This window comes from Talpa europaea (assembly GCF_964194135.1).
Source record: "Talpa europaea genome assembly, chromosome: 1".
NCBI classification, from domain to species: Eukaryota; Metazoa; Chordata; class Mammalia; order Eulipotyphla; family Talpidae; genus Talpa; species Talpa europaea.
The window spans coordinates 91,180,315-91,200,415 of record NC_140073.1 but is presented as its reverse complement, the minus strand read 5'-3'; the positions used below and the strand labels follow the sequence as shown (position 1 = coordinate 91,200,415).

At 36.2% G+C, this 20,101-nt stretch overlaps 1 protein-coding gene across 2 annotated transcripts in view; it reads right to left on the bottom strand.

Moving 5' to 3' along the window:
• Positions 1-6,223: 6,223 nt before the first annotated feature.
• The window catches only part of MBD5 (methyl-CpG binding domain protein 5), a gene marked incomplete at both ends in the record, with an annotated part of 54,344 nt that continues 40,466 nt past the window's right edge, over positions 6,224-20,101 (bottom strand). For both annotated transcript variants that reach the window (XM_084231896.1, XM_084231897.1), the window contains 3 exons: positions 6,224-6,295; positions 9,262-9,337; positions 19,532-19,605. In XM_084231896.1, coding sequence (XP_084088022.1) covers positions 6,224-6,295; positions 9,262-9,337; positions 19,532-19,605 — 222 coding nt within the window. The remainder of the gene's footprint in view (positions 6,296-9,261; positions 9,338-19,531; positions 19,606-20,101) is intronic.

Here is a 20,101-nt window from a genome sequence, read left to right as displayed (position 1 = left end):
GGCCTTGTTCTGGGCCCTGACTCACTGTGGGTCTGTTTTCCAGTGTTTTCATAACCTTTGGTGCTCACCTGGTACCTCTGGCATCTTGTGTGCTCCTCTGCTATTCTCTGTGTGTAGGAAGAAGTGATCATGCCAAAGGCCTATCCCTGATTTATACTTACCTGTACATGCTGGTTAGCAGGCCTTGCTTTTTGACACTATAACTAAAGCCTTTGGGATTTCAAACTTTCCTATCCTCTGAGCAGCAGCATAAACACATGCTCTATCAAGAAACAGGGAATGATATTGTTGGCAGTAACTGTAAATGTGCTGAATAGCATCTCTTCGTGACTCTTACAGTGAATTTACGCACATATATTTATATACATACCTCACAACTGGGATGGATCTTGCTCATCAAATGTAATTTGAAGAATTAAGTAGGCCAGAATTTGAAAAAAAGTTTTAAGGAAGTGCATGCTTTTTAAAAATGCTGCACTTAAAACGAGATATTATACTCTTCAGTGTTGTCCCCAACCAATGCCTGTTCTTCACAATGCAGTCAGAATCATCTTTCTAAAACACAAACACGATCATATCACCCACCCTTAATTCCCTATTACCATCCCGTTCAAAAGCAGTCTTGACAAGACTTGGCCAGCCTCCCATTCCTCTTCAAAACTCCTCCATGCACTCTCATCTTCAGACATTCTTGTCTCATTCATGCTTCCTCTGACCTCCAATGTGCCATTTTCTCTGCCCCTAACATGCTCTCTTTTATCTCTTCCAGGCCACATACTTCTCTACCTAACTGACTCTTACTTCTCTTTCCTTGATTCTCACCCAAGACCCCATCCCTATTAAACCAGGTCAGAGGCCCATGATGTGCTCCTCTGAGCCCTTGTCATCCGTTAGTGTACTTACATGCTTAATTGGCATCTTTCTTCAGCAGCTCAGAGAAGGCAGAGATTGGGCCTGTCTTATTCACTATTTATCCCCATTGTTGTGCACAGGCTGTGGCATATAGCGAGACTCAATAAATATTTATTGAACAAATAAATTTATCAACGATATCCCCAAGATCAACTGAACTGCTTCTGTGAGAACTTATAAGAGGATCACACATAAACTACTGATATCTAGGCCAGATTGCTAAAGAAAGCTGTATATAAGTCTCATAGTCCCTTTAGCCAAATTCTTCATCTTGACCCAAGGGGGTTGCGGTACTGTCATCAGGAAGCTTTCTACTACCTGAATCGCCTTGGTTTTTTAAAGGTTATCAGTCTTGTAAATTCTGTTCCCAATTCAGGCAACTCTCCTAAGCCACAATTTGGGAGCACTCAAACTATGATTGTCCTGGGGCTTATGGCCAAATGAGTCAAATGTATTAAAAATGAAGCTGAAGCCAATGTACTCTGTCTTTATAGATGGAATGAGACACACCCCTTTGGCATGGATTTTGATTTGGAAATCAGTTTCCTGTTGATTATAGCATGTAAAACATACCCAGGTTTACATAGACATGTGCTCCCTAACTGATTCTTTTAAGGTAGCGGTTTTCAAATTTCCCTTTGCCCCTCACCCCTACCCTAGGAGACATTTGATAATGTCTGCAGTCATTTTTTATTGTCACAATTTGGAAGGGGTCCTACTGGCATCTGGTGGGTAGAGGCAAGGGAGGCTGCCAAGCATCCTACAATGCACAAGACAGTCCCACAACAAAGAACGCTCTCACCCAAAATGTCAATAGTTCCAGAACTGAGAAGCCTTGCATTGAGGTGACACTCTGTAGACACCTTGGTACACAAAAAGTAGGCTCTGTTTATCTGTGCATTGCTTTTCAAGACAAGCAGAAACAAACAAACAAAAAAGGAATAAAAAGCAGTAAGTTGTCTTCCCCCACTATGATTAGAGGTTAAGATGCAATCTCTGTCTCTAAAGTAGAATAATTCTGTTTGGGGAAGTTTCCTATATAGATCCCAATGAATCTCTTATGGAAATCTCATAATGAAGGCATCTAGCATGGAATTGAACAGACTCTTGAGTGTGAAAAGAAATTTTGGTGAATTCAAAACCGTGTCTGTTTTTCACATTAAAAATGTTCAGGTCATTTTCTTTTCCTAAGAGTATAACCATTTGGACAAAAATCTATTTGAAATGCAGGTAAAATGTAAATTACTAATGTTCTACACAGACAATCCAGTGTATTTATACTTAATCCATAAAGGCATGATGTTACAAAACACATTTGTATATTGTGAAGCCATCTGGCATCAAATTTTTCAATTTATAGACAACTTTGTATTTACATAACAAATTATTAAATCGATCGTTTTTCCGGTTTATAAAAGATCACTGAGGTACACACACAGTGTGTATAAAAGCAAATAAGGCTGATAATACATATTTACAGTAGATACAAATTAATCTTTCATATTTGAAGATAATGCTTTTTATATATATTTTTTCTATATCGACTCCCCACTGGTTAGCAGGATTTCCATGCTTGAGTTGTTTATTGCTTTTTGGCTCACTGATTGAATATTCACTTCTGGGTTGTTTACACATATAAATTACTAATGTTCTTATCTCTTTGGCTAATGCAAATGTGATAGAGTGAAGGAAAGAAAAAAATAAGTTAATTCAATATTACAGTTCTGACTGGTTGATATTATTTGTTCATAATCCCCAAAGAATTAGGTAATATATAACTCATTTACACACTACATTGAAAATTCTTGGGTCTTTCATTACACCATTTGGACATAATTGGGCAAAGTAAACAAGACATCAGATTTTCCATAAGGTCTAGAATCTTGGCTTCTTTTCAGAAAGACCAATGTCACTGTAGCATTTTAAACTTTAAAATCTCAATGCAAAATTGCTTGTCACTTATGAGAGAACATGATAAACTGCATGAAAGATTACCAAAGTTAACTTCAATGTGTTCTCACAGTCTGAAATAAAAAAAGAATCACCTCATGGGATAAATCAATTGAGAAACTTCATAAACGTACAGAAAGCAAAATAATGACCTTCTGCTCCTCCCACAATTCTGTAGAATGATATTCAAATAAGGTTGTGTCACTTAAAAAAAAAAAAACCAGACATAGCAAATAGCAGGGTCCAAATAAAGGACTAAAAGTGGCCCATGATATCACAAGGGATGAATATTCTTAAAGCATTTACATTTTCAATGAGACTGAAAAGACTAATCAAAAATGTTCCTTTAAATAAATAAACCCCCTGATTGCTTTTAATGCTACAAACAAGACAAATCAAACAAGAGCTGCTCAGTTAATTTTCACTCATTTGAAATAATCTTTAGAACTATTTAAAGGTGTAGGTTATTCTCCTTGTGCTTTCCTAAGACTGGTAAGGGACACAAAACAAAATTAAATTTCATTTTCCAGGAAGGACTATTATGTTCTCTAAAGGAGCAAAAAATTTTCATCTGTTTTCATTTTAAGATTTGTTGGAAAAAAGGCCTATTATAGAGAATAAAAATGTGCTAATGTAGAAGGGCCAGCCTCCATTAAAAAAAAAAATGAATTGGCTTCAATACAGAGAAAAAGACATGGTTCTATGGGCAAAATTCAAATATGAGTGACCAATTTTTTTAATTGTAAAGTAGGTGCAACATTTTAAAAATGTTACAGCACTGCATGACCTGTAATGCTAACAATATTTACATTAACTGCTTATACAAAACCATATAACTGTAAAAAGAGAAAGAGAGAAAAACAAAAAACAAGCCCATGTAGACTAAAACAGCAATACCTAGCACCCACATCAAAGCCATAAGCAACCAATGGAATCATGGGCACAAACATACTTTACATGGTCTATTGATGTAAAGTATACAGTGGTGGGAAAGCACAAACCCAAGTAGCTTCAAATATCAAAAAGAAGGCTTGGTCAATACAATCATGACAACACAAACAAATGTGTTATCATTATGGCAGTCTGAAGACAAAAAACAAGGGCTAAAAAAGAATCTACATATCAACACACACTTCCCCCCACATATATGCAGATATCTCCAACACACAAACACACATACACGCTATCTGTGAATGAGAGCAATGGGGTAACTGGATAGACAAACAGTAGTAAAGTGGGTTGGTGTAAAAAAAAAAAAGAAAGAAAGAAAGGACAACATTAATGATTCAAACATACCAATCACATCAATTTATAACAAAAATGTGTCAACTAAACTACTCAAAAGATTACTAGAGGCAGAATGCATGAAGGATGGGCAGTCAGTTCCACCATTAGGCAAAGAAAAACACAAACCCAACCCCAGAAGGAAGACTTCCTGCCTCCAGGCATGGAGCCCAGTTGCATTCCACTAGGCTTAGGGGTAGGGGTGATGGTAGAGTGAAGTGGACAGAGAGACATAGGAGACCTAGGGGAAGAATTAAAAGCTGTTGCTATCAAAAGTGAGCCTGGGTGGAGTGCTCTGTGCTGTGGCTCTAAGAAACCAACTGGAGGAATGACCTTGGTCTCCTTTTTCCTGAGTGACTGAAACTCTGCTACGAGGTGGGACTGAGGCGATTGGGGGTGGATGTGGGAGAAGCAGGGAAGTGGTAGGCATTTCCAGGTCCGGAGACTCCTATTGGAGGGCCCCCAGCAGTCCGAGCATTAAGCTGTTGAGTGAGCCCCAGGCTAAGGGGTATAAGGTTTGGGGGTGGGGGCTGGTGGTTCTAAGAGTGAAGAGATAATGCATCCCTTCCTTTGACAGTTTATCTGCTGAAGTCAGGCTGGAAACCTGAAACTTCGCTTCATTGCCTAGAAGATAGGGTTGCACCACCACCAAAGAAATTGTGAAAAAAAGACGGAAAATTATGTTGTGCTACATTTCTTATTAATAACCTTGTACTTTACAATGGCTCACAGTTTTAGGTTTGTATACTGGTAATGTATTTTCTCTCTACCTTTGTTTCACATTTTTTCTTACTTAATATAATATAAATAATTTGGTTAATAGATTTAACCTGCACATTTCAGCCACATTAATATATATAAGAATCTGTTAATGGTATAAATAATTCTTTAAATAAAATAAATCTGATATGTTACATAATACTGATAAAAAATTACCATAGCTAATAATTTTGTAAGCCACCTTAACTTCTGTTTAAGTAATACTGATGAATGGATATGAAACTTGCTTTGATGATTTAGATTTATTTTTGCCACTATAAAAAAACTGAATTATAGTTAACCTTCTGATAGATTTCAAAGTGGGGCTTTTGCCTCCAGGTACAGAAAAAGAAAATTATATCTTGTCAAATATCATTTGCAAAAAACAAAAACAGCAAAACCCTCCACTCTGAGTCTCAATGATGGTGCAGCATAAACTATCTAGTTCAATAGGTGGCTATCAAACGTTAACTACAGAAATGATTGAGTAAAATATTCCATCTAAGATCTTTTTTTTTTTTATAAAACCTATTCTACTTTAAAACTTAGGTAAAAAAAATATGCAACAAATGGTTGCAGTTTCTGAATTCTTAATTTAGACCTGTGAGCCCTCCTTCCTTTAGAAATTTGCAAGGTTTTGATTTCCTAGACACCCAAAATCGAGTCCAGTGCTTCCAGGCAAGGTTCATTCCAAACAGACAATATAAATGAACACTCAGTGGTGTGCAGTGTATGTCAGTACATCATCATGCCTTTTCTCTGCTGTTAAATACAAAAACAGCATCTTTTATATTATCATAGAAAAGGATTTAGGTTGTATTTTTATTTATCACTTTACACTGGTAGTCTCTGGTAGGTGTACTCCATAGAAACCAAAGAATTTTGTACACTATTTCTTTGTACAATAAAAGATAAAGTGTGCATTAGGTACGCTTATACATGACAATATTGTACAATATTTACATTTCTGATATCACCATGAAATTCTGTATTTTCTATATACAACATTGAAAATTCTTCAGAAACATTTGGACTATTTCTTATAATCACAATTTCAGTATTATAGAAAAAGAGTTTCTTAGTAATCTCTTGACCATTTATCATTCTCATCATTCAGGGATTATGATTGATTTTACCAGCATTCAGTATACTTCCTGATCAAAAAATATTGTATCACTGTTTCTTTTAGCACCCTGTGGTGGTGGTAGCTATCTGCCATAGTATAAATATTGATATAACAGCTATATCAATACCTATATACAGATACATCTGTGCATGTTCCTTTAATAAACACTGCGCATTGGTGGAGTAGTGCCTGTTATCTGGAGATCTTCCTCCTCTTGGGTTTGGGGGGTCTCATTTGTCTGTCTCCCTGTGGGATTTGATGAACCTGGAAATAAAGAAGTAGAAAAAAACAGGTTGAAATCACAAATACCATATGATCTCTGACAAAGAAACAGAGTGGGGAACAGATTCTGACATTCTTTTTCAATCAATGATATCCTGAGGTATTTAAAATTTTTACTAAGACCTCAGATCGCAGTGTGTCCACAGTAACTACAGAGTGAGGGATCCTAGAAACTGATAAGCAGAGAAACACTGTGGGGTCTCCCAAGCCAGTGGAAAACACAGGAGGAGCAGGAAACTATCAAGTGTGGGAAATGCAATGTACACATGCTATCCCTGCTGTACATTTAAGACAAAGTAAAATCTTTTCCTGTCAGCAATCCCTAGATCACCAAATTCAGTAGTGTCTGCAAAGTGCTTATATACACACCAAACATGTTATCTTTTTTGCTTCAGCACCCTGCTTGTTTTCCAACTACAAAGATGGGTGAAAGATTGTAAGAACAGGCACACAACTCAGGACAAGCAGGTTTATTTATGAGAAGAAGCAGGATGGAAAACAGAATACCACCACCATCTGTTGGCAGATCTGAGCTTGTGTGGTCTGGAAAGAGCAATTAATTCAACTCATCTTTATAAACGAATGCAGGAGCCAGCAACATTTAGGGCTGGGTATCAGATTGAGTGGGGAGGGAGGGTTGGGGAGTTGGGGGAAGCCAGCTGCACAGCACGATTGCCAGGTATCAGACAGAAGACAGGAGAGGGAGGAGAGGAGAGGGCCTAGAGAAGAGGTCAGGTAGTCCACACTGTACTATAGCTACTGATATGAGAGGTCAAGGTCAAGAGCTAAGAAACAGAGGAGGGTCCAAGGCAGTGGTGTGGCAATTAGCTCCCTGAGGGGTAGGCACTAACCCAGTGTAGCTGGGTTTCAGGTTATCAATATGATGTCACAGAACTTAGTTAGGAAGAGATGTGCACAATCAGTTCTCAAGATTCACTATAAATTGGCACAACTGAAATTTTTAAAAATGCTTACATAATAGCAACAACCAATGGTATTTAGAAACAACTGCAGAAAGCTTTTCTAAAATTCATATTTACATTAAAAAAATGTAAATAATATATAATATCCGGCCTCCCCTGGTGGCGCAGCAGTTGAGTGCTGGGTTGCAAGGCTGTCCGCAGCCTCTGCAGTGCCGGTTCGATACCCGGCCACCGGTGAGGGTCCCACAAAAAAATATATATATATATATAAAATATTAAAAAAATTAAAAAATAATATCTATGAGCTTTAATCTCTTTCTCCTTCCTAACCTTTCCATGTATATATTTTAAAACCAACAGTCCCTAATAAGGAGCCATAACTGAAAGCTTTTTATAATTGAGCAAAGAAGCCTTTATCCAAGACTATAAACTAGTAATCTGTGGACCAACCGTGGCCTGAAAAAGGCATTTGTTCAGTCATATGATGTTATAACATTTAAAAAATAATTGTGAACACTAAAAAAGTGAGAAATTTACTTCCAGTCTTCTAGCTTCTCATGAAAAATGGGAAAATCATGTAACATTGGCTCAGTTTCTCATATAGCTGAGAGCTGTTGGAGTGTGGAAGAAGGAACTCCTTCTGGAGAAAGCATGCTCACAAGTTAGCACAGTCCTTATTACTTCCAACTGCCTGCTGGCCACAAAGGCCAAATGTCCTAAGCTAGAGACTAGTGAGATGCACGCCCAGCCAATTTTCTCTTTTTCCTGAGCACGCACATCGTATAATACATTTCCTAGTCCACTTGAGGAAGGGCATTTGATTGGGTCAGGCCAGTGGACAGTCAGCAGAAATGATGAGCTTCCAGACCTCATCCAGAAAAATCCATCCTGGCAGTGCTCTGTGTACGCTTTTCTCTCACTTGCTGAGCCAAAGAATAGAATGGAACACTCAGAAGGCCTAGGAATGGTGGACACTGGAAACAGAAAGAACTTGAATTCCTAAGCCTTTTCTCCCTCCACTAGTAGCAGACTAACTGAGCAACAGCCTTTACTGTGTTGAATCTTTAAGACTAAAAGTTGGTAGGCAGCCTACCCTGACCAGTGCATGTTGGCTAGAATTCCACAATCCACTTAAAATCCTGTTTTTCTCATATTTGACCCATATTACTTACTGATATTATTTCCATGATCCTAGATGGCATTTGAGTTTATAATCCCCGCTCTAAACTTTTCCTGTAATTCTATCTAGCAATTTAACCTCTCCAGGCTTCAGTTCACCCATCTGTGAAATGACGGGTTAGATCACAAAATCTCTGAAACCTATACAATCAATATTACATGAATCTATAATTCATAGCTTTCATTCCAAAGCCACTAGATGGTTTCCAGATAACCTAAATCAAATAAAAGTAAAAGAAATTACCTTCATTGCTGAATAGGTTTAGATAAATCACATGTTTAGAGATTACCAAAGTTATACTTCATTTACTAGTTGATATATGAATTAGAGGATAATGACTAACCATTTCACATTCAACCCAATTATACAGTTCAAGAAAAATTAAAAAAAAAGTGGACACTTCTTTAAAACTAGAATTTATAATGTAAAATAATTGAAACACAGAATTTTGTGCGAAATTATTTCTAGGGAACAATAGAAAGGAAATGAGAGGTCTATACACACTTGTACTTGACCCTATGTATTCAATTTTGCCTTTATGTTCGAGGGCAATGTGAAACTTGCATTACTGGTGCTGGACATTTAGGCAACTGTATTGACCAGTGCAATTTTAGAGTCAAATTTTGAACTGCAATAATTTTCTCTTCACATTTTAAAAGAATGTTATGTGGGAAAAACAAAAGTTAATTATTTTTTCTTAAATCACCCCAAAGCTTTTCTGATACTAGCCTTTTTCCAAGCCTAGTAATTTAGTATTACTTCATGAGTTGTGAGGACTTTACAAAAAGTTTGATACAACTTATTTTCAAGGAAACACAGTATAATGGAAAAATAAATTAACTTACAGTCCCAGACATTTTGTCCAATTCACTCATGGCCTCATGAATAGCAGCTTCTAAATGGTTATTTAGCTTTCCACTTCTGCAATTAATAAAGAAACAACACAAGAGATTAATAAACTAAAGAAACCAAATCTCAATTTAACTCCCTAATCAGAAAACAGAAGTCTCAACTCCATCAGAAAAAGTCTTTATATTCGCATGTGGAAAATGCAGATTGACAGAATACTCTGGGATTCTCACCACTGAATATTAATTGTGAAGTCACAGTGCTACCAAAGAAAGAAACATGAACACATGATTGTGGAAAATGGATTCTTTCCCCTTCCACATGCTTAGTCCTTCGTCTGGTGATTTTGCAAGAAAGTTGGGCCAAGAGTCTGCACAGATGCAGCTCCTCAAGGATTCCAGCCTGCCCTGCATTGCCTCTTGTTCTGGCTTGTCTCAGGCAGCCACGCTGTGTGGCCAGGAAAGGACGGAGGGGCTGAACTGCAGGCTCTGGCCACTAGGGAGCTCCCTCTGCCCTCTCTCGAGGGTCCTGGCTGAGCAAGTAAAGGATGAAATCCCAGTGTGCGTTTCTTCCAGGTGGGAAACAGCTTATCTAGCTGCACCTGAGGCTCCTGCCATGCCTGAACTCATCACATTTTCCCAAAAACCAAAATGACATAACTATTTAAACAGATTAAGAATGACGGTCTCAGAGTGTCCATCACTCCTCTGACCTTTTCTCTCCACTCAGCATTCCATTACAGGTGTTTGGCCTGAAAAACACACATATGGTACATTATTGAAACTTACATCTTGGAAACTGTTGAACTAATTTACTAAAATGAGGCAAATCCGTAGTATACAGCTCTCTGGTTATGCACCATTTGTCCATTTTGACTGTTAACTCATTTTTTCTTTTTTATGCCTATCAATAATTATTCAATTATTCTGAGTACTAAGGTGACTAATTTCATTTATCTTGTCACGGCAATTATTAGAAAACCTAGAGGCTTTTCACAAGCAGGCTATTTGAATGACTTTCCAAGCTTTAAGTCCTATCTCAGCATTTACATGGAGACTGGAAATTTGCAATTGTAGAAGAATTTGGCTCCCTATCATCCCATTTAGTTTGGCTTGCATCAAGCTTAAAAACATATTTGAACTTTAGTGGAATGCCCTTAGATGAGGCCTTTGAGTTTATCACAGCTCTTGCCAGATTACACTCTCATAAACCGGGACTGGTTCAAATCTAGCATGGTGATAGTGTATTTTGGAAAACATATATGCACTTAAGTCAGTTTAACTAAAAGAAAAGACTGATATGTTGCTTTTTATTAAATTTATAATAGCAGTGGTGTACCAATTCCTTCCACCTACCGTTTGCTGACCTATAAGCTAGCAACTAGCTTTTATATTTTCCCCATTTATTTGTGAAATGTAAGCAATGCAGAAAAGTGCATAGAATAAATTAACAACTCCTAACCCACTTCCAAGAATAACTATTAATAAATTACATATTTCTTTCAATAACTTTTTTTATTAAAAAAAATGAAGCTCAAGTTCCCATTTGTAATCAATTCCTGGTCTTAATTTTTCCACCCTCTTTCACAAAGAGATTTATGTTGTATATCAATCTGTATGTTTCTACACTTTACAAATATATATATATAAGAATAGTACCAGTATCATTTATAAATATTTTTATGTACACACAAAGGGTGTCCTGAAATTCATACCATTTTACAACTTGTCTCATTCCCCGTTTTGCACTGTTTTTAAGCATTGTCCAATAATCTATTCATATACTGTTTAAAATTTCATTCAGGTTTTAAGGCGCCCTGGGTATCCTGTACAGTCAGTCTGAGTTATTTTCCCAGTGAGGCGTTTGGAAGCATGATTCTGGCTGCCTGAATGGGAATATAGTCCTAGGACTCTGCAGGGCCATCCAGGTTTGACTGAGGTTGGACTGTGGCCCCTTTTTGTGGGTTGTTTGGCAAGGACCCTGAGCATTGTCTGATTGCCTAATAATAGTACACTTGTGTCACGTGTTAAGTAGATTTATCCTCATTATTTCTTTTGTATTTGAAGTATAAATGGAGCTTTAAAAGAGATCTATTTTTTAGACATGTTGATTATAAGATTTTATGGACTTAAAATTGACTGCACAGAGGGAAACCACAGCAAAAATAAACAAATGGCACTGCATCAAATTAAAAAGTTTCTCCACAACATAAGAAATTAGCATTAAGACAAAAAGACACCCTACTGAATGGGAGAAAAATTTTGCATATTAACATTTGACAAGGGACCAATGTTAAAAATTACAGAGAAGCCATACAACTCAAATAAAAAACAAACTGCCCAATCAAAAAATGGGCAAAAGCCTTAAATCAACACTTCTCCAAAGAGGACATACAGATGGCCAAAGGCACATGAAAATGCTCATCATTACTTATCATCAGAGAAATGCAAATCAAAACAGCATTGAAATTCCACTTCACACCTGTGAAAATGGCCCATATCAAAAAGACCAGCACCAAGAAGCATTGGCAAGGGTGTGGAGAAAAAGGAAACCTAATACAATGTTGGTGGGATTGTAGATTGGTCCAGCCGCAATGGGAAACAGTTTGGAGGTTCCTCAAAATATTCAAAACATGGGGTTATGGTTAGAGGAAGAGGGAATGGGACTAAAAGAAAATAGATATAGCATATGATCCAGTAATTCCACTTCTAGGTATTTACTCCCCAAATAAAAAAATCATTCTTTAAAGGGGTATATGCACACCTATGTTCACTGCAGCACTACTTACAATAGCCAAGTTATGGAAACAACCTAAATGCTCAATGACAATGCAGTGGAATAAGAGGTGATACATAAGCACAATGGAATACTACTCAGCTATAAAGCAAGATGAACGCTTGCCACTTTTGACAACATGGATAGAATTTGAAGGGATTATGCTAATGAAATAATTCAGAAGGAGAAAGACAAATACTGGGTGACTTCACTCATGTGGAATATAGAAGGAAAAAAACAAAGGAACTGACAAAACTAAACCAAAACAAAGCTTAGAAATATATTCCCCTAAATAATATACAGTGTTGTAACCAATGTGACCTCAAAAAAAGACAAAAAGAAAAAACTAAATAAAAATTAAAAAATAAAATACTATACCCAAAACCTATATAATGTTATAAACCAATATTACTTCAATAACAATTTTCTTTTAAAAAGCAAAAGACATGGATTAGAATCCTGGCTATGTCCTAAGCCCATTGCATGGGGATGATCAAATGAAATCAACCTCTCTTACTATTTCCCTATATTTAAAAGTAAATAGTTGAGTAAATAAAAAGTTTTAAAAATTAAATGTATCTTTAATCTCTTAAAAAAAATCTACCACATGATCCAGCAATCCTTCTCCTAAGTACCTAGAATAGAAATCAAAAAGACAAATTTGAAGGGATATATGCATTCCGATTGTCATTACACTACTCTTTACAATTGCCATGCTGTGGAAACAACTTAAATGCCCCAAAATAGATGAGTAAATGAAGAAGATATAGTATATACATACACAATGGAATATTACTTAGTTATTAAAAAATGAAATCTTGCCATTTGGGATGGAATAGATGAAATTCCAAGAGAATTATAATAAATAAGTCAAAAGAAGAAAGACAAACACTGTATTATTTTACTCATAGATGGAATATATAAAACAAAGCAAATGAACAGGAAAAAACAAAACAAAACAAACTCTAGAAATCTGACTACAGAACTGAAGCTACCAGAAGGAGAGGTTGGGGAGTGTGGGAGCAAAGTGGAGAGGATATTTACTGGCCTGGTAGAAAATAATTGGTGCTCTGGTGCTGGATGTGATGTAATAACTTACATTCCTAGAGGTATGAAACTGTACCCCTAAAACAAATAAAATGTTTTAAATCAATAAACATAATTAAAAAATAAAATGAATTACATAAAATTCTAAATGTCTAAAAAGGTGAAATGTTTCAATGGAAAACCTTCAGAGAATTTTGGTTCTCTCACCTTTTTTCAATAATAAAAATAGTTATTATTTAGAAAAATTTTCTATGTGCTAAGAATTGTGTTAAATCTTTATACCCATTATCTCATTTAATCAATGCAACAATCCTATGAGATAGGTATTAAAAAATTGTTTATATGTAATAATTCATCACCTTTTAGGAACAATTGGTAAGCCATGAAGAAGGTAGACATTTAACTAGTTTTAAAACTGTATTTTTTTAAAAAGTAAAATTGAAAATGTTTTACCTAAGTATAGAAAATTGCAATAACATTATCATTAAAGAATAAAATAATTTGACCTTATTGCATGAAAAAATATAATTTTAAGCATTCCTAAGATATTTAAAATGTTTGTAAATGGTATTAATTTAAGCTAAACTTGAAGTGTTTTTCCTTTAACAAATTAATTTATTGAGGGAGAAATGACCACTTTTGGAAGACAGACAGTAAATACAGAGATATGGGACATGAAATTATTTGAATACTTCATGAAAATCAAGAGGTAAAGAAAGAATGTCCCACATGTGGAATCTGCAGACCAATTTTAACTGGTCAGATCAGGAAAGAAACTTACAAGCTGAAGAGAAAACTCCCTGAATTTATGAAGTGAACAATTAGTCAAAATTCAGTCTTCCAGTCCAGAGGGCCTCCCTGTGGAGTCTCTTCTACTATTTTCTATTCCCTGCTGATATTTCATAATAAACATTTGTACTAATGGACACTCTAAAACCTACTTGATTAAGCAATAGATGTTTATATAATTACATTTCTAGTTATTAATGGAGATAATTGCCACTTCTCATCTTCATTGCCTATATTGTCACACATTATCCTTATCTTCGCTAATTAAAAAAAAAACAGGTACACATTTGTGAATGGTACAAGAAACGAGAGGGAAATGAGAAATTGGATCTTGCTCTACACTGTCAGTTTCAAGTTTAAACAACTCACTTCATATAAAAAAACAAATTTGGGTGAGACTCTGAAACCTAATCTATAGGGAAAGTGCAAATTTAAGTACATTTAACATGTTTAGTATCACTTCTTGTTTTTAAAGTGAAAGTGTAACATATTTTAATCACTATGGTTTTCCAATATCATAAAAATCAGGTTACCAAGTAAATTTATAAGTACATATAAATAGAAAATTTGATCCTCACTGAGATTAAATTCATAACATAATTAAAAACTATGAAAGTTTGTTCTTAATGAAGCTATTTCCTTGTTTAAGTAGAAAATAATTCCAAGATGGGTCTTCAAAAATATGTTAATATTTATTTTGTGATTAGGCTATAATAAACATCAACTTAAAGATATTTATTTATTGTACAATTTGATGGTAGGATATTGAGAATTAAAATTATAAAGTTCACATTTCATATGGTGATAATGTTTCAACTGATTAAAACATCAGATAATTTTGTTTTCTATTTGTATGTTTATAATTAAAACAACTGTTTATTAAATATCATGCACCTGGTATTGGAACAAGAACAGACATACAGACCAATGTAATCGAATAGAAAATCCAGAAATAAACCCACAGATTTATGGTCAACTAATCTTTGACAAAGGAGCAAAGACTATGCATTGGAGCAAAGAAAGTTTGTTCAATAAATGGTGCTGGGAAAACTGGGTCGCTACATGCAAAAGAATGAAGCTCGACCACTACCTCACACCATACACAAAAATCAACTCAAAATGGATTAAAGAACTAGACATAAGACCTGAAACCATAAAATACATAGAAGGAAATATAGGCGAAACACTACGTGATTTGCATATCAAAGACATCTTTACAGACACATCACCCAAAACAGTGATAGTGAAGGCAAAGATAAACAGCTGGGACTACATCAAATTAAAGAGCTTCTGCACAGCAAAAGAGACAATAACAAAAACAAAGAGAAACCCCACCAACTGGGAGAACATTTTTGCACACAACACTAATGATAAAGGACTGATCACAAAAATCTGCAAAGAGCTGATGAGACTCAGCAACAACAAAGAAAATAACCCAGTCAAAAAATGGGCAGAAGAGCTAAAAAGAAACTTCTCTGAAGAGGAAATGCAAATGGCCAACAGGCATATGAAAAAATGTTCAACATCACTTGTCATCAGGGAAATGCAAATCAAAACTACCATGAGATACCATCTTACACCAGTGAGAATGGCACATATTAAAAAAACTAGCAACAACAAATGTTGGCAAGGTTGTGGAGAAAAAGGAACTCTTCTGCACTGTTGGTGGGAGTACAAACTGGTCCAACCACTATGGAGAGCTGTGTGGAGATTTCTGGTCCTACTAAACATAGAGCTCCCATATGATCCAGCAATTCCACTCCTAGGTATTTACCCAAAGGACACAGAAACATCAATTCCAAAGAGCACCTGCACCCCTATGTTTATAGCAGCACTGTTTACAATAGCTAAGCTTTGGAAACAGCCCAAATGCCCAAAAATAGATGACTGGATCAAGAAGATGTGGTACATATATACCATGGAATATTACTCAGCATTCAAAAAAGATAAACACATGCAATTTGCAGCAACATGGATGGCGCTGGAAGGGATCATGCTCAGCGAAATAAGCCAAAAAGAAAAAGAAAAATACCGGATGGTCTCACTCATAGCAGGAATCTAGAAAACTTAAATAAGGGACCAGGAAAATGAATAACTATAAGAAAGTGAAAATCAAAATCAACAAAAAACTATGAACCAGAGACACTTTTTGGGGGGTGGGGGCCAGGAGGGGAGGGATTGGGTTCAGAATGGGGCATTTGCAATTGTATGGGGGAATATAAAAATAAAATTTATTATTTAAAAAAATAAATATCATGCACCAAGTACTATGTTAAAGTCCTCTTTATATTAGCTATATTATAACAATTCTAATTAAAGCAACTGTTTACTAAATATGCACCAAGTACTATGTTAAGGTCCTCTTTATATTAGCTATATTATAACAATTCTAAGAGGTAAGTATTAATATGCCCACTTTAGAAGTGAGAAATTTACACTTAAAGAGATTAAGCAACATACTCATGCCACACTGCTCTGAAGTTAGTGGAAACCAAATTTGAACTCAGGATAATACCAACTTCTTAACCATCTTGTTCCAAATACCAGTTTGTTTGTCAGTCTCTTCCTTTCTTCTCCACCCCCACTACTCACCAATGTACAAAAGTAGTCAAATCTTTTTTTTTAATTCATACAAGAACTGGGGTACAGACCAGAGGTGCGGGAGGGTGAGAGGATTCACCAGAGACAGAGTGGGGGAGCAGAACAGGCAGACCAATCTAAAGCACTGCTAAGGGGAGCAGCAGGTGAGACAGGAGAGGTCTGCCGCACCATGTGGGTTTCTCCCTGGCCTCCCGGGAATCGAACCCACACTGCAGAGGCTTCAGACAGCTTCACAGTGCTGCGCTCAACCCACCCACTGTTCCCTCGGGGAGGCCCAAAAGCAGTCAAATTTTTGTTCTTAAAAATTTCATTGTTATTTTTAGGAAATTTTCAGAAAGGAGAGGACATAGTTTATATTATCTTTTTCAGCAACTTTATTCACTCTTCAATCCAAGGTCACTTTGTTTTTATACTCATCATTCTACCGGAAACTGTTTCTGCTAAGATTACTAATGGTTTCAAAATTATCCACTCCAAAGGAGAATTTTCAGTTTCTCTCAGTGGACTTCTGTTAATCATTCTACTATCCTGGGGATTTTTCTGCTAATACCCTATGATCCTATCCCTGATTTTCCTCCTCTTTACTGATTGTTCTTCCCATCTTCTTCATCTCTAGTTGTTCAAATGCCTCCGCATTCAACTTAGTCTACTGCTCAAACTGGCCACAGTGTCTCTGATCACAGCCAAGTCTACATTGTCAAATATCACTTATTTCCATCTTTAGATTTGTGCATCAACCTATCCCACAGGCAACCCACACAATACTCACTAGTTTTCACTTGGATTCTTCCTTTCAGTCAATATCCCTACCACTAACCCAGTCACCTAAGCTAAAAACCTGAGTTGTCCTTTATTGATTGCTCTTCTTCACAGTCCAGTCAATCTCCATGATGTCCTGTTAATTTCACCTCCTCAATATTTCTTGCTCACTTTCCTTTTCCCTCCATTCTCTTGTTCCTCTGCTTTTGTAAATCCTCACCCTCTCTTATATTTTGCCATGACATCTTAAATGATTTCCCTATGTCCAATATTGTTCCCCTAGAATTTATCTTCAAACTGCCATATCTAAAGTGAAAATTCAACTACGTCCCCTTCAGGCACTTCCTATAAGATAAAAGATCCTAAGGTCTTCACTGGGCCCTTCATAATCTTGTTTCTACTTAGACCTTTTTTTTTTTTTTTTTTGGTAGAACTGGAGTGTAGGCCAGAAGTGAGGAGGGTGTGTGTGGGGGGGGGTTGTGTATGTGAGAGAGAGGATTCACCAGAAACAGAGTGGGGAGCAGAATAGGCGGATTTTCTGAAATACACTACTGAGGGGAGCAGTGAGCAAGACAGGAGAGGTCTGCTGCGCCATGTGGGTTAGCTCCCTTACTGGGGATTGAACTCAGGCCCTAGCAGTGCTAGTGTTAAGACTTAACCCCTACTTAGGACCTTTAACTGCATCTGTTAGAATTTCCTGCCCAACACTTTGCATCTCCCAAATCCAATTACTGATTTCATCTAAACACTAGACCACCTCACTTCATCTTACTTCCTGTTTCCTTTCTCTGGCTAGTATCTATGGAGTGTATAAGACTTGGCTCAGATACATCTTTTCTAGGAAGCATTCCTATATCCAAGTTTGATGGAACTTCTCTGGGGTCTCACAATACATTATGCACACTATTTTTGCTGCAAATTTAACATTTTAATTATTTGTTTCTAGATTGATTTCCTTCTCTAAACAATGATTTCCAGTTGTTATAGCACTGTGCCTGGCATAGGTTTTTTGCTAAATTAGTCCCCTTAAGTTGGGGAATAATATGTGAAGGCATTATTTCATTTGTTATCAACCCTATTTTGTATATGTTACACATAATTCAACTAACTGGCATACCTTACTGGATGAAAGATTTTAGGGATTTTTCACATGAAATCAACAAATATTATTGAATATTCTATAGCAAATGACCCATTGCAAATTTGTGTTGCAGGTAAATTCTGGTTTCCCTCCTTTTATCTAGACCTTGTGTTAATTTTATAGGTTATCCTACTAATAAGCTCTGCATAGGAAAAGTTACTTCAGTCACAGGAAATGTTACTTCAGTCCTTATGAGATCTGTAACCAATCTAGTAATTCACTAGGCCCTTGTCACAACCAATGCAAATTTGCTGCCTTCCAAAGGAATTCTGAACATAATGTGGGCATATGACTTTACTCCTTGCAGTTGGCAGCTCTTTATGAAATATTCTAGTAATATCTCCCCAGGACTTGCTGAATTTTATCTCTGGCAAGTATTATTGATAACATCATTTATTAAGAGAACGTGCTCTCTAACAGATATTACTGATATAATTTTATAAACATTTTATACACGATAGACTACTAACATTTGGATGTTTGATAATATGAAAATAATAGTAACTGAAGGAATGCCCAAAATAACTCATTTGCAGTTTTCTACCTTAAAATGAAGTAATAGCTATAAATGAAACTACATTATATTACTATGGAAATTATGTTTCCAACATTATCTATTTGTCCTGTATTTACTCACAAATATTTGGGAAAACTCAAACAATAATGCCCCAAAGCTCAACTTCTTGCTAAAATTCCAGAGAAATTCTTGCCCTTGCCCCAAGAAAAGATAATTATTTATCATTACTTTGATTAATCTACCCAAATTATTTAAATGTTATAATTAAGGGTATATTACTTTAAAGAATTTGAGTAGCAAAGGGATAGACTTTTGCTACATTTTCCAAGACTATTTAGTTGCTACAAATTGAGATTAATCACATTTTTCCACTGAATGAGAGGGATGGAAATAGAGTGAGAAAAAGGTGATGAACAGGGAAATCCCAAATACAGTATAAATTGTTAAGAAAAAAAAACATTTTATGCAATAGCTAATTTGGCTTGTCCATAATGGTCCTGCTTGGTGATAACTATTAAACGGTATTGAGGTGGTCACAAAAATAGACAAAATCAGTGAGATTTCATTGTCTCTTTGGAGGAAAACCAGTGAATTATATCCTTGAAAGACAAAATGGAAAAAAAAAATTAGTGCTTACTTTCTGTTCCTTTTCCGGGCTCGGCTGTAGGCTTCTAAACCTTCTGTTAGTGTCTTCAACTTCTCGGGCTCCACCTGAGTGAAGGTACGAAGACCAAACCACATTACCCAGACCTGCAATTGCTAACACTGTTTTTAGTTTCCTGCTGTACAAGCAGAAGTTTCATTGGTGTAGGGGAGGCTGAACTTTCACTGCCCTGTCAGATGTCCTGTCCTTGCTCAACAGTAGTTGATCTCCATGGCTCCAGGCTGCAACATCGACGGAAATGAGACTGTTTGGCTTTCAAATTGTCAACGTTTTGAAAATATTTTAAGAATAAAACCTGGAATTTAAATCGTCTTCAATTCATAAAATCATATAAATCAGAAATCCTGGTTTGCTTTCTTCACTGCTCAGCGACTGCAAATCTGGATTCCATCAGAAGAGGACAGAGCAATGGTTAGTGAAGGAGGTGGGCTTGGGAGCAAACAGATGGATATTTGAATCTGACCTCCTTACTTCCTAGCAGGAGTAAAACACATTTTCCAAGTCTCGGTTTCTACTTCTTTAAAATGAGAACAATAAAACCTA